The 15,904-nt window shown below is 47.1% G+C and overlaps 1 protein-coding gene across 3 annotated transcripts in view; it reads right to left on the bottom strand.

Annotated features, from left to right (window-relative positions):
* PDPK1 (3-phosphoinositide dependent protein kinase 1) overlaps positions 1-15,904 on the bottom strand; it is a 64,182-nt gene that overhangs the window by 10,799 nt on the left and 37,479 nt on the right. For all 3 annotated transcript variants that reach the window (XM_057748651.1, XM_057748652.1, XM_057748653.1), the window contains 4 exons: positions 6,203-6,278; positions 2,287-2,355; positions 1,956-2,052; positions 779-952 (listed from right to left, as the gene is read on the bottom strand). In XM_057748651.1, the coding sequence (XP_057604634.1) occupies positions 779-952; positions 1,956-2,052; positions 2,287-2,355; positions 6,203-6,278 (416 nt within the window). The remainder of the gene's footprint in view (positions 1-778; positions 953-1,955; positions 2,053-2,286; positions 2,356-6,202; positions 6,279-15,904) is intronic.

Raw genomic sequence — 15,904 nt, 5'->3', positions numbered from 1 at the left:
ACACAATTCCTCAGTCAACTGAGGTGGAACTCTATATATGATAACTGGTTATAATAAGCCACAATGACAGAAATCAAAGGAGAAAAATGGACTATGGCTGATAATAAAAACGCCTGACATCACATGTAAACATGGGGGTCCTGGTGGAGGGTGGCCTGAAGGTGGTGACAGGCACACTGCAGCTCACCGTCCTCCTCAGCCCATTTCTACATGTTTCACACCTTCCATAAGGAAAGTTTAAAGAACAAAGTTTACGGAAGACCTTGTATCTGAGCTTCCCTCAGACCCCAGGGTGCCGCACCCCTCGGGCCTATGCCACCGTCTCACTTGTACCAGGCACTAAGAGCCAACAGTAACCAGTGTCCATCCTCAACAACATGTCCCCCAAAAGTTCAGAGCAACAGCAGCACCCTGGGATTCTCTGGGAAATACCAGAAGCATTCCGAATGTCTTCAGATACCCAATTATAAGGACACCAGCCAAAACCAGAAGACAGAAGCACAGCTGGAGAATTGGCGCCTAGGCTCTGTCGACCCCTTTGAGCGAAAATTAACTAGAGGAAATGAGAAGGGATGCACGCCCCTGGTGATCTGTACTCGGGGCAGATGTAGGCCTCGTCAACCCCAGTCTCAGTGAGGGACTCAGACTCGGGGCCACGAGCCCCCATGGAGCTACACTGGCTGCCCCTTTAGCCACTCATCCCACCAGCCGGGGTCCCTGGCCTGAGCCCAGAGGAGCCGCTTCCCACGCAGCCAGCAGGACCTGGCACCTGGCTTACATTGCCGTAGCAGTCCTCATCGTCTTCCGACATGGCCGGTAAGTAAGCTGTGAGCTTTGGAGGCGTCTGGTGATGCAGATTCTCCCACGTGATGGACTCGAAGAACGGATGAGCTTTCAGAGGGCCATACCCTTCCATTTCTTCACAGCCTAATCGCTTTGTGGCATCTAAAACCTTAAGCAGAAGTCAAGTCAGCATCAGGGTTAAAAGTAATTCTGACAAAAAATATTCTGAGTAGTTCTTTTCAATTCTTGGGACCTCCTGGAAAAAGGAAGGGTCTAGTGTGCTGGGGACAAAAGAGTCACCCTCAGGGGTCCTTTCAGTTCTCTGCAGTCTCTGCCCTTCCCCCTCCCACAGATGAAAATGAATCACTGCATCAAAAGTTAATGAATAGCAGCAAGTATTCTCTTAAAATCCTAAAACAAGAAAAAGAGGAAATCACTGGCTTTAAGAAGAGAATGAGGAGTTTACATGGACAGGAAGCTATCACAGACAGGGAGTAGAGTGCCCACATCTCCTGCCCGCACTTGGTCTCAAAGGGCCCCACAACCGGCTCCTCTGGAATTTGGCTGCCCCCCCCAGACCCACAGAGGATCCAACAGCACTCCCCCACTGCAGGGACAGACACAGGGGTGACAGGTGGGAAGAGGCTGACTGACCCTGCTGCCCCAAATCAAGTGAAGGGAAGGTCTGGAGCCAAAACACACCAGGGAAGGAACACTGCAGTTTCTAGAACATAAACAGACACTCCTTTCCTGGGTATATCTGTTTACTTTTGCTATATAACCTGGGTTGAGCTTTAACACCTTCGGGTAGCTGACTCTAAAGCTGATACCCACAGATGTCGCTAAGTAGAATTTACAGCCACCTGCCACTGCAGCACACCAGGCTGCTCCAGCGTCCCGTAACTGAAAATGCTGTGTGTGCTAATGAGCAAATGCAAAGCGATACAGTAATTTCCTATCTTATTAAGGTCAAGAATCAGGCACTTGGAAACTGAAAAGGCCTGACGGGATGAGACTGAAGACACGCATCTACCTACAACCACTATCAACCTTAAAATGCCCTTTCATTAAACACAGGTGCCTCCAAGGAAAGGCCCTCTGACCACAAGTTCACAGGGACTCAAGATGTGGCTACTGGATCATCCTACCGGAAGAAAACTCAAAATATTTACCAGAAGTTTTTCCACAAGATCTCTTGCTTTAGGAAAGAATTTTTCAGGAAAGTCATATTCCAACTTAATGATCTTCTGAAATATAAGATATTCATTTCTGTAAAATAAGAAAAGCCTTCATTCTGGGCAGGGTCACATAAACCTCGCTGTAGTTTCCTGGGACAGCCATCTCCCTCTCTCTCCAGAGAGCCACCACATTCACTAAAGAGCCGTCATAAAAGTTCTTCCCACCCTGCCCTGCCCCTGGTACTGCCCCCTCCCACTTCTCTGTCAGGCTGCTGTGAAGGGCTGGATTGGGGGTGTGAGTTGGGGGGGGGGGGGGGTCTCTTACCCGGCTCGGAACGGTGGCAGTCCTGCCACAAGCTGGTATATTATGCATCCAAGAGCCCAAAGGTCTGAACTTTAAGGGAAGGGAAAAACAAAGAAGAATGATATTTGTAACATTTCAGCCAGGAGCACAGTTCATTTCCATCCCATCTGTTCACACCACCCATTTCAACCTCTGATCTATTTCTCTCCTTTAAAACCAGATCAGTGTAAGGGCGGAAACTTGCTCTGGGCTCTCTTTGAGGGGGCCTCCCTGCGGACCCCGGGTCAGAGGATCCCCCACACACACACAGCAGGCACCGCTGGGCCAGGCTGGGCACCTCCCTCGGGGGCAACCAATGACCTCACAGGCCCAGCCTGGTCCTGACCAGGAAGCAGTGGTCACTCCTGACTACTGCAAACACTGGCAAAAAAAGTACCTTCTTCCAGTGCCGGGGGCGGGGGGCACTGGCAGGTCGGTCGGTACAGCTGAGAAAAGTCTCAGATTCTCTCATACCTCGCTGTTTACCCTCAGGACACAGGTGCAAGCTCACGTATGCCAAGCAGCCAAATCACAGTCTGCAAGATGCCCACCAAGCTAGCCTTCTCTCTCCCTTCTTGGACTCACTGTGCAAGGCCCTGCTCTTCCTTTATGAACATTTTAATTATACATTTTAAAAGAAACACATTACAGTTCTGAATTTCCCTAAGTCCTTTCCAGAACCAGCTGGCAGGGACCCTGGAGGGGCTGCTCTGCTCACCACCCTCCTGCTCCCGTTCATCCTCTCCCCTCAGTGCATCTCAGAGTTCACGGCTGAGAACTACTTTGCATATTTTATTTCCTCTGTAAGTTTTGCATTCTATTCCCAGCTCAGCCCTACGAAAGCATCAAGATGCAACTCGCCCTGCACGGCCAGCTGCCTCTAATGTACGTAGGGAAAAGCCCTAAATGTACGTAGGGCTCATGCGTTGCTGGATACAGTCAGTTTCTAGAACAGGCCACAGCCTGGAATTCTAGAAGATGAAACCACAGTTCAAGGGTGGAGACAACAGGCCAATTACAATGCTGGGAGCCTCCGGTGAAGTCTCTGTCCTCAGACCCGTATCGCCAACACCGCAGGCCCGGGCAGATGAAGCACTCCATGTGGGTTAAAAATGCCAGATCAGAAATCTGAGCCACAACACGCAGATGGAGTGAAGCGCATGTTAAAAATGAATGTACATTCTACTCAATAACTAGTTATTACACTTGCTTTTCTCTGCTATTTAGTGTAGTTAAAATGGGGAGCGACACGAGAAAAATGCCAAGAGAAAAGCGTCGGCCTTTTGACGTGGCAATGGCAGAGAAGAGGGGCAGGGCTGCCTCTACTGCTTTCACAGGTCATCTCCAGGCCAGCAGAATGGGCCCCAGAGCTAACTTTCTGCAGGTATCTTACCATTTAAAATGTTTTTAATACAATGAAAACTAAAGGGGGAAGCCAGTGTAACATTTCTGGAAAGCTGTATGCACCAATGATTTTTTAAATGCTCAGTTAAACCAAGTCATTGTACTTCTTGAAATTCAAACAGGAACGTGCGGCAGCCCTGGTGCCCTCGGCAGACTCTCCGGCTGAACAGGCAGAGGGCCCTTCTTCCCCAGCACAGGGCATGCCACACGAAGAGGCAAACCAGGCTGGGCCTAGTACATGAAAATCACTTCAACATCTGACAGTGAAGGAAAAGCTCAGTGAACTACAATAAATTCACATGCTGGAAAATCGCACAGCCGTTAAAGATTTCTGCCAATAATGTCAGTGACGTGGGGAAGTGCTCAGCACAACCACAGGGAGCAGGACTTGCAGCTGGTTATTCAGTATGACGCCAGCTGCATAAAAATCATGTGAGCACATTTAAAACACACAGAAAAGCAGCTGGAAAGAAAGACATACCAAATCATTATCTGTGACTACAAGTGGGTTGGAGACTATGAGTGTTTCTTCTGGTTTTTTGTTTGCTTGTTTGTGTTTTGCTTTTATTTTGGCCCCCCAGATTGTGGGATCTCAGTTCCCCAGCCAGGAACTGAACCCAGGCCGCAGCAGTGAAAACGCCAAATCCTAATCACTAGACCACCAGGAAACTCCCCATTTTTTGTGTTTTTATTCTTCATATTTTCTAAGAATTCTTTACAATGAATAAGTATCATTTTTAGAATCAGGGAAAAAATTGTTAACTACATTTTAAGTAAGTATCACATGACTTCAATAATTAAAAGCATTAAAAGACACCCAGTGAGGTCTCCCTCACAGCCCTAACCCTCACCCCCACAGATAACCAGTTATCCATGTCCTGTGTATCCTTCTAAAGATTTAAATGCACAGACAAGCAACTCTGGGTGGCCACTCTGTCTTCCTTCTTTTACTCAGTAGAGCTTGGAGACCTTCCTCCATTAGTACAAAAGAGCTTCCTCTTCCTAAAAGTAAACCCCAATGCGAGGAAAAGCTAGTTCTCAGGTAGCAGTGACACACACTTGGAGAATCTGGCCAAGAGCACCCACCACCTGGAGGAGGGTTTCTCCACCTGGGCCTGTGGGCACCTGGGACCTGCTATCCTCGCTGGGGGGCTGTTTCTACACTGCAGATGTTGGGCAGCACCCCTGACCCCACCCATTCCCTCTCCACTCCTGCCAAGTTGTGACACCAAAACTGTCTAGACACAGCCAGATGTCCCCTGGTGGGCAGAACTGCCCCAGCTGGGAAGCCCTGACCAACAACAGCATCTGGCCCACAGTAAGACCTCAAAGTCCGTTGACTCAATAAGAGTAAAAAACAAAAAACAAAACAAAAAGAAAAAAACAAAAAAACAAAGAGCCGAGCCACTGCTAAGACGCCCAAGTTTTTTTCTGAACATCCTTCCATCCATCGTCATGTTTGTGCCCTGTGGCTCCACGCCCCAAAGAGTTTTTAAAAAACCATCAGGCTCAGAAACACGAGTTGCTGTGCCCAGAACCACTCATTCCTCTGCTGCCCCTGACAGTCACTCATCACTCTAGGAAGGCGGCCCCTTGCAGCTGCCAGCACTGGACACTGACCATGAGGGCCTCTGTTGGCTCCAAAGATGGTGCCAGTGGGCTGAGTATCTGGCCCAGGGCAAGAAGAATCCAAAGAAAAGCTTCAACCACAGAACCCGTCGTCCCCAAACTCTGAAAGCCCAGGTTCTTCTGCCGCCTCTCTGTCTTCCACCTGCCTCATGCCCACCCAAGACGGCGCCCCAGCTCTTGGCTATCAGCACCCCCACCTGCCTTACCTCCAGCCCAACTGCCCTGCCGCTGACTCTCTCCACTCTCCGAACCTCCACTCTTGTGAACACAATACCCCAGACCCCTGCACTTCTAATTTTCACAACTAAGGCCTCCACCAAGGCCCTCAATCCTGTGGCCACCACTGGGCCTGCCACCTGTAGTGCTGGCTGGGCCCCTCCTGGGAAACTGGCCCAGTCCTGTCCCCTCCCACAGATACCGCCCTCTGGGCCTGTCCTGCACTCTGCACAGCATGTTACACTGAACAGTGGACCTGCAGCTTGCTGCTACAGCCAGGCTGCCTGAGTCGGAGGCCGCACCAAGGGTTCCTGGGCTCTGGGACACAGCAGGAAGCCTCCTGTCAATCACATAGACCTGTCAGCCACAGTACTCCCCACTGTATAGTTAGTTGTTCCTGAAGAAACAAGATCAAATCTCAAAGCATAAAAGCAACAACCACCCCAGGAAGTATAAGTGGTAACAACAAAGCAGCACACAGGTTATCAAAGGAAAGACACTGGTTAAAAGACAAAAGGCTAACTTCTTCCAAAGTGGGCTCAGCTATGTAAAGGCCATGAAGGGCACTCTTTACTATTAATTTCCCCTGAAAAATAGTACCAACTACTTAAGAGAAAAGAGAATTATGGATCAGATGAAAACAGGTTACCTTTTACAGGCCGATTTCTCTGTGAGCAGCTCTGGAGAAACATACTGGGCTGTTCCTACAAACGAGTTGGCCCTGGCTGATGAGAAGAGGGAAAAGGGAAAAGGTCATGCTGAGACACAGAGCGTTTTCCACCGTGGACGCTGCACAGTCGGCGTGCATCTCTCAGGATGCCACGGTCACCTGGGATGGGACTGTACGCTCCCGAAGGTGGGACTCGTCAGGGGCCCTCCCCTCGCACCCCCTTCTTGGACCCGCCCCTCCGAGGGCGGGCTCAAAGGTCACCTGCTCAGCGACACCAGCCCTGACTGCCATGGCAGCCCCTCCTGGACCCCACCAACCCCCCCAGCCTCTCACCAACACACCTGAGTGGCCCTCGCCCAGTGTGCTGTCAGCTGGGAGCATCTTGAGGACGGGGGCCTTGTCTGTTCACTGCTGGACCTGTGGTGCCTAAAACAGCCCCGGACACAAGCAGAATGTGGAAAGGACTGGATCTCCCGCAAGCTGCACTCCGGGCAGGGATACCCTTTCCTCATACCAAACAGCTCGGGGAGGTCAGGGACTATAAGGGGAATAAGACTAGGGTGCCCCGGCCAGAGACACTCTGCAACATTCTGCCACCTCCAGTAATGGACTGTGCCACACACACACGGTTCACCAAGTTCAACTGCAGACTTGTGGGGTCTGGCTGCTGGACCTACCCATTGCTGCCGCAAGGAGGCACAACACCTGCATCACCCTAGTATGTTCTCAGGGGTCATCAGTGGCTGGGCAGCCCTGACAGAGCAGCACTGTGGGCACAAGACAGCCTGCCCCCTCCCCCGCCCCCCTCCAGAGGCATCCCCCACCAGGCGTCCTCTGGCATCAGGACGGAACAGCTGCCCTCAGCCTTACACACGACCAGAGGACACAGGATCAGGTATTCCTGTGTGAGATCCACCCACCATCTGAGGACAAATCACTCCTCTAACGAGCACGTGAAGTGCTGGGTCACCTCCACCGACTGATTCCCTGGGGACGCCCATGGCACTGGCAGCCAACTGCCTCCCACGACCTTCCAGGCCTGCACCACATAACGAGACTCGGTAATCTGCTCTGAACAGCTGCAGGCGAGGCTTGGGTCCTGCTCAGACCACCCGTCCCACCAACAGGTCCTCGCACGGCAACCCAGGGCACGCACAGGACACAACATCATGGCTCAACACCATTGTGCTCCAGACAAACAAGCCCCTTTCACCTGGCCTGACCTTCTACAGATCAAGTCGTCCTTTTCTTCGACATCTTCAGTAATCTGGGCTAGAAATTACTTGTCTCTATGGACACATTTTCCTGAACCAACCTGGAAAGTGTACCGGGTAAAACATTACACTAATATATCCACCACTGGGAGTCTCTGGCCTTTCAGAATCACTTCTGAAACCAGGCAACACTACCAACAGTAAGAGGCCCCTAGTGAAGGGTCCTGCCTGTTGGCCCCACTGTCTCAGCTGTGGACAACGGGGCCCCCGGGACATCTGGTAATGCCTGCAGGCATCTCTCACTGCCACAATGGGGGGCAGGAAAGGGGTGCTGTCACCTAGTGGGTAGAAGCCGGAGATACAGCTAAGTACCCTGCAGGGCACCAGACAGCCCCACAGCCAAAGAATTCTCCAACCCCACACGCCTGCAGGCGCTTGGCTGTGAACCCCTGGGCAGCCTCCATGCAGCCTCACAGGGACATCGCTCTCCACAGATGTGAGCACCTGCCCTCCAAAGACCCGGCTCTAAACATAGCAGGAGCTGCTCGTTCGGTTCTGGGATGTTCTAGAGAAGGCATAGTGGGGAAGGGAGGGTGGCTGAAAGCTCCTCTTTTTCCGTCTTTCCTTCTCAAAGTCGACCACCCTGCTATACACAAAGTGCTCCAGTTTGGGGGAAGCACACTTCTCTTCCCGCACTGCCTAAAGGCTCTATACTGGGCACCTTGGCTTGGGCCTGACCCAGAAATAATTTGACAGGGTGCAGCTACCTGTGGTAAAACACAATAGACCCACGCTTTGTCTACAGCTGTATTCTTTACAGTACGTGGCTATAAATAACACAACACCAGAATTAAAATGCAAAAGAAACCCAGGCCCATGGCCACACCAATTCAGCATGCAATGGTCTGCTGTGAGGCAGGCCTATTGGCCATGGTGGCCAACGGCTCCCCACCTGCCATCCCTGGGGTGGGCAGCAGCAGGGCTCCCCATGGGGGAGACTTCCTAACTGTGGGTCCACCGGCCTCTGAAGGCGGATGCCTAAAAAAAAGACAAGGTCGACATGCTGCCTCTTCCCCATTCGTTCCCAGATGCAGTCTCTGTCCTTCTCTGTGCCCTGGAGCCAGCAGGAACCCCCAGGGGGAGACAGGAGAGAGATGGGGATTACTCCTCCTGGCCAAACCCCAGGCCACAGCCCTCTCCCACCACATAGGCCCCCTCTTCAGGTGCTGGTCCCTCCCACGCCCCCTCCCAGAGCTAAGGGGCTCATGGTCCCACTGTGGGAATCTAGCTTCCTTGGGCCCTGCTGTCTGTAACTGGTCCCCTAGGCCAGCTACTCTCCAGTACAGACTTCTCGGCCACATTTGCATCCTGCCCTGATACACCCAAGAACACTGAGGCGATTCACGAGAGGAAGAAAACAAACTAAGAGATAAAACCAAGTGAAACCATTCAACCTCACAATGAATCAAAGAAATGTTAATGAACACATGATAGCCTATCAAATCAGCAAAGATAAAAAAGGAAGAAAATACACAGTGTTGGCCAGGATTTGAAGAGGAAAACCTCACATGCTACTGGTGGGAATGTGAAATGGTGTGACTTTGGGGGAGCAATTTACCAACAAACATCAAAAGCCACAGAGGACAGGCTTGCTCTCTGACCGAGCAATTTCATTTCTGGCACCTGATCTTCCAGGACAGACTTAGCAGACGGCAGGGCAACAACACAATCCTTCGGGGGCCAGGCCTGCACTCAATACCTCACCTGTTCAGTGTTTCTGTTCTTCATAATAATCACGCATTGCTTCCGTGATTTATATTTTTAAATGCTATTATTAAAAAGTTCTAGAAATAAATTTTTATATGGAAAGATATGTATTACACATAATTAAATAACTCAGGCTATCACACAGTATGCAGAGGTATTTGTGCTTTTAAACAGCTATATTACGCACAAGATAAAGAGGACAGGACAGACACAGACACAGACACACTGACACACACACACACACTGCATGGCTGGGCTTTAAAGAGCAAACCACGACGGCATGAGGACTGCGTGCTGTTGCTGTGAGCTTTCTGGGCCTGCGTCTGCTTGTCCCCTACGACACCTGCTGCTCTCTCTTCCCCAGGAGCCTACGCTCACCTTTTTAAAGGGACTCCAAGTCCCTGGGGATACAAAGTCACCCCCTTGGAAAGGAGCGCTTTCACTAGTCTAGAGATGAATGACTCCTCTGGAGTATGGAAAAGAATAAGTATCTTCAGAATGATGTCCTAAAGACATAAAATAAAATATACAAGACTATACATAATGAAAGTATCAAAATATTAAAGTAATAAATGTGTAATATACTAATGTCTGTTTTTGTTTTTAATTAATGCACTAACAAGATCTGGCAGCAGGTCTATCAATCGAGTAATTCTGAAGTAGTGATGAGGATAAACAACAGATCAAGAATCTGTGATGACTATAAAACTCCTAGAGGAAAACATAGGCAGAACACTCTATGACATCCATCAAAGCAACATCCTTTTTGACCCACCTCCTAGAATCATGGAAATCAAATCAAGAATAAACGAATGGGACCTCATGAAACTTAAAAGCTTTTGCACAGCAAAAGAAACCATAAACAAGACTAAAAGGCAACCCTCAGAATGGGAAAAAATAATTGCCTATGAAACAACGGACAAAGGATTAACCTCCAAAATATACAAGCAGCTCATGCAGCTTCATACCAAAAAAGCAAATAACCCAATCCACAAATGGGCAGAAGACCTAAATAGACATTTCTCCAAAGAAGACATACAGATGGCCAACAAACACATGAAAAGATGCTCAACATCACTAAGCATCAGAGAAATGCAAGTCAAAGCCACAATGAGGTATCACCTCACACCAATCAGAATGGCCATCATCACAAAGTCTGGAAACAACAAATGTTGGAGAGGGTGTGGAGAAAAGGGAACCCTCCTGCACTGTTGGTGGGACTGTAAGTTGGTACAGCCACTATGGAAAACAATTTGGAGGTTCCTTAAAAAACTACAAATAGAACTACCATATGATCCAGTAATCCCACTCCTGGGCATATACCCAAAGAAAACCATAATCCCAAAAGAAACTTGTACCATAATGTTTATTGCAGCACTCTTTACAATAGCCAGGACATGGAAGCAACCTAAATGCCCATCAACAAATGAATGGATACAGAAGATGTGGCATATATATACAATGGAATATTACTCAGCTATAAAAAGGGATGAGATGGAGCTATATGTAATGAGGTGGATAGAACTACAATCTGTCATACAGAGTGAAGTAAGTCAGAAAGAGAAAGACAAATATTGTATGCTAACTCATATATACGGAATCTAAAAATGGTACTGATGAACTCAGTGACAAGAACAAGGAAGCAGATACAGAGAATGGACTGGAGAACTCGAGGTATGGGAGGGGGCGGGGGGTGAAGGGGAAACTGAGAAGAAGCGAGAGAGTAGCACAGACATATATATACTACCAACTGTAAAATAGTCAGTGGGAAGTTGTTGTATAACAAAGGAAGTCCAACTCGAGGATGGAAGATGCCTTAGAGGACTGGGGCAGGGAGGGTGGGGGGACTCGAGGGGGGGGCGTCAAGGAAGGGAGGGAATATGGGGATATGTGTATAAAAACAGTTGATTGAACCTGGTGTACCCCCCCCAAAAAAAAAAACTAATAAAAAAAAAAAAAGAATCTGTGATGACTATGACAGGACACGAAAACATCTGTGATTTCTAATGACGTTTGTTGCCTACCTTCATAATTGAAGGAAATGCTCGATTTCACTGAAAGGTTAGTGAAAACAAGTAATTTTCTCCTCTCCAACTTCACGAATGGCAGATTTCTATCTGTGACACCAGGGTAAGAGCCTGAAAGTGCATTAGAAAGCCACAGAAATAATCTAGTTACCTCCTCCTGGAAGCTCAGAGATTAAGCCAGAGGTCAAACTTCTCCAGCTATGGGAAAACCAGGCCCAGAACCCACCACTGGCTTGCGCTGCCTCCTTTAGGCCACTGACCCTCTCAACAGGAGGCCACACGGTCAGGGAAAAGGAGAAGAGTTTGGGCTGGGTTGTTACTTCCACCCTCAAAGTGGTTCAAAGAAACTGACCTGGGCTGTGGACCACTCAGGCCACCACAGATCCGACTCTGGGGTGCCAGTGGAGACGGAGGGACCTGATGTGCTCCTGAGGTCAGAAGACAGCCATATTCTCTTCAAAGCTGAAAGTGCAGACTGCTCTTGTCTTATCCATGAACCCACATGTGAAGCACAGCAAGCATACTCCACAAAATGTGCTTATTATTAATTAACTCTTGGACAGAAGACAAGCAAACTGAATCCAGCAACATATAAAAAGGAGTGTGCACCATGACCAAGTGGGATTTATCTCAGGAATGCAAGGGTGGTTCAGCACATAAAAAGCAATCAATAGAATGAATTGGGAGATTGGGACTGCCATATATACATTACTAATAAGAAAAAAAAAATCAAATTGTACACTAATATATGCAGTTTATTGTATGTTAACTGTATCTCAATAAAAGTTCTTAAAAAAAGTCAATCAATGTATTACCTCACATTATTAGAATGAAGGACAAAAACCACATGACCATCTTGATCAAGAGATGCAGAAAAAGCACCTAACAAAAATTCAACACTCCTTCATGATAAATTACAAAACAAACCAGGAACAGAAGGGAACTTCCTCAACCTGATAAAGGCACCTATGAAAAACCCACAACAAACATCATACTCAATGGTGAAAGACAAAGCTTTCCCCCTATGATTAGGAACAAGACAAGGATGCCTGCTCTCACCATTTCTATTCAATGCAAGATTCTAGCCAGAGCAATTAGGCAAGAAAATGAAGCAAAAGGCATCCGGGCAGGAAAGGAAGAAGTAAAACTCTCTCTAATCACAGAAGACATTATCTTGTATGTAAAAAGTCCTGAGGAAGTCACTAAAAAACTATTACAACTAATAAACAAGTCCATCCGGGTTGCAGGACATAAGGTCAGTATTACCAAAAAAATCAACTACATTTCTATATACTCTCAATGAACAATCTGAAAATTAAGAAAACAATTACATTTACAATAGCCTCAAAAGCAAAATAAAATACTTAGGAGTAAATTTAACAAAAGAAGTGCAAAGCTTATATTAGCACACCAAAAACTACAAAAAAATTTTTGAAAGAAATTACAAAAGATACAAATAAACAGAAAGACATTCCACGTTGAAGGATCAGAAGACAATATTGTTAAGACAGCAATACTCCCCAAACTGATTTATACATTCAACGCAATCCGTATCCTAACCCCAGCTGGCTTTCACTTAGCACACTGTTTTCAAGTTTCATCAATGCTACAGCCTATATCAGAACTTCATTCCCTTTAAGGCTCAATAATACACCACTATACGGATAGACCACACCCTGCTTATCCATTCACCAGCTGATGGACACTTGAGTTGTTTCCACTCCTTGGCTATTATAAACAAAGCTGCTATGAACACTGGGGTACACTTTTTATGTAAACATTTGTTTTTCAGTTCTCCTGGATATATACCTAGAAGCTGAACTGCTGATTATAAGTTAACTATGCTTAACCTTTTGAGGAAGTGCCAGACTTTTCCAAAGTGGCTGCATCATCTGACAATCCCACCTGCAGAGTATGAGGGCTTCGACTTCCCTTGCTAACACTTCTTATCGTCTGTCTTTTTTATTATAGTCATCCTAGTGGGTGTGGAGTGGTGTCTCACTGTGGTTTTGATTTGCATTTCCCTAATGATCCTGAGCAACTCTTCATGTGTTTATTAGCTGTTTATCTTCTTTAGAGAAGTGTCTATTCAGACCCTTTGCCCATTAAAAAAAATTTTTTTTTGTTATGAGTTCTTTACATATTCTGGGCACAAGTTCCTTATCAGATATATGATTTGAAATTTTTTTTCCTATTCAACCTCATGGGCTGTCTTTTTCATGTTCTTAACGGTATTACAGCATCAAAGTTTTACAACTTGTTCTGCTGCTTGTACTTTCGGTATTATATATAAGAAAGCACTGCCTAACCCAAGGTCATGAAGATTTACTCCTATGATTTCTCCCAAGAGTGTAATAGTTTTAGCTCCTACATTCAGATCTCTGATCTATCCAAGTTAACTTCTGTGTATAGTGTGAGGTGGAGTAATAATGTTTTCAATGAATTGGTCATCATTAGAGGATGACAGGGAACCAATTCATGCTTTTCAAAAGCTGCAAATAAAGAGGAATTCTGAAGCAAGCATTTATCCTGTTTTTCCTCCACAACTGATATCACTGGTTAAACAAATAGTGGCTAAGGGGAAGTTTCTCTTTAAAGAAGAATTCCAGCTCAAGAATGAAAGAAGTGGGCTATGACCGCTGCATTCTCTAATGAATTGATGGGTCTAGGCCATTACGGCTATAAAGAGGGAGAGACACCGGGCTGTTACATGCTTCCTCATGAAGAAGAACCACATGCGCCAGCCTCTGGTGTGAAAGGACTCAACCTGAATGGGATCAAGCAGCCACATACAACTCCCAATTTTCAAGATGTAAAGAGGGGAGAGGAGTATGTTACGTGACTCCACAGAGATACAATCAGCAAACTCTGGGAAACTCTGTAAGACAAGTGCCCTGGTTTCTTCAACAGACCGCAAGGGAAAAAACAGAGACGGAGGAGAAGCTATAGATTAAAAGAAATTTAAGAAACAAATTAGCTGAGCTCAGCGTGGGAATTGCATTTGAATCCTGATTCAAGTAAGGAACAACCAAAAGATTATGATATGGAATTATGATGACTGAAAACAGACTATTTTAAGATACTAAGCAATTACTGTTAATTTTTTATGTATAAAAACAGCGTGGTATTATGGTTATGTTTTTTAAAAAGAAGCTTTATATTTAGTGATAAATACTAAAATACTTACAGGGAAAACAAATCGATGATGGTGGAAATCAGGTCACAAGGATGGTTTGAATTTTTACAAAAAGCAGCTACTATTGTGTTTTAAAAACAACACTCCATGCATCACAGCCATGACTAAACAAACACCAATACTGAAAAGACCAGAGTAACTATTTCTTGATGGCTGGGAGCTGTGCTTGGTGGTGGGAGTACATGGGGCAGGTGGTCTTGCACATGCTAGAGTGGTGGCAGGGCAGAGGCTGTGCGAGGGTCTCCAACGCACAGCACGCCAGCATGGGCGTCGATGCTGGTCTGAGGGTCTGGACAAAGGCTGTCCAGAGGGGCACTGCACAGGTGCACATGGAGTGACAGTGACGTCGGCTCTGAGGCTTCCGCAACGCGTTCCCTCTCGAGCAGTCCCACACCCCACACCTGCTGCCCCCTGCCCCTCCGTGTGTGGCAAGTGGAGCCTCCATACCCGACTGTACCAGAAAGGCCTGCACAGCTCAGGGCAGGCTTCCAGACACAAACTTCAACCCTGAACTCCCAAGCTTCTTGGAAAGAGGGCCATGGCCAGGCACATGGCCACAGATGAGGGGCTGACTCCATGTAATTAAGCCGCCCTCAGCGGATAGCTCTGTGGGACCCCTGTGCAAGGTTAGAAGTCTTAAGTCCTCTGTGCCAGAAAGGCCTCATCGACCCACATGCCCACCCACCCCCGCCCCTCACAGCACAGGGGCCACTCCCAAGACCCAACAGGCACAGGCAGCAGTGAGAGAGGGAGGTGGAGCTCACCCCCTTCCAAAAGCCACCCACTGGGACACAGGTCTGTGAAGACAGACAGCCTGTCTCTCACAAGCAGGAAGGGAAACATGCTCACTGCACAGCTAAGGAACCTGGGCTTCGCCCCCACCAACACTTCCCTTCTGGAAGCTTTAAGATGTTTTGAGGAAACCATCTCTGCACAAAAGTTTAAAAAGCTAATGCAGGGATAAACTCTAAGATTCTAAACTACCTCAAAGAGAAAATGAGGGTAAAAAAAGAAAAAAAAAAAAGAAAGAAAATGAGGGTATGTCACCAAAATTATTCATTCACATAATTTTACATGTTTTTTACTTTTCCCTCTAAGAAGAAGAAAAAAAAAAGCAAACTCATCTGAGTATATATTAGTATCGATAGTTCTCCTTGGTTTACTATGTTAAGGACTTTTTAGCCTCCTGCTTCCAGAAAGATTTTAAAAATCAGGTTTATTTCACTATTTCACCAGTGCATTTAAATCCTTTCATTTTTTCATGGCTCCATGGCAGAGGGACTAGCCTGTGCCAAATATCAGAGCTGAAGGAAATCTTCGTGAAGAAAAGAGGACCCCATGGATGACTGGCAGGTGGTGGCTGGTCTCTGTGGGAAGTCACACACGAGACGCCCAGCAGCCCAACAAGAACATTCAGGGACACAAGGGCTCCTGTTTGGTTCACTGCTGTCACAGACAATGCTTAGTTTACAGGCTA

The sequence above is a fragment of the Hippopotamus amphibius genome, chromosome 9, assembly GCF_030028045.1.
Source record: "Hippopotamus amphibius kiboko isolate mHipAmp2 chromosome 9, mHipAmp2.hap2, whole genome shotgun sequence".
Classification (NCBI taxonomy): Eukaryota; Metazoa; Chordata; class Mammalia; order Artiodactyla; family Hippopotamidae; genus Hippopotamus; species Hippopotamus amphibius.
Note: the sequence above shows the minus strand (reverse complement) of the source record. Positions and strands in the feature narration are given on the sequence as shown.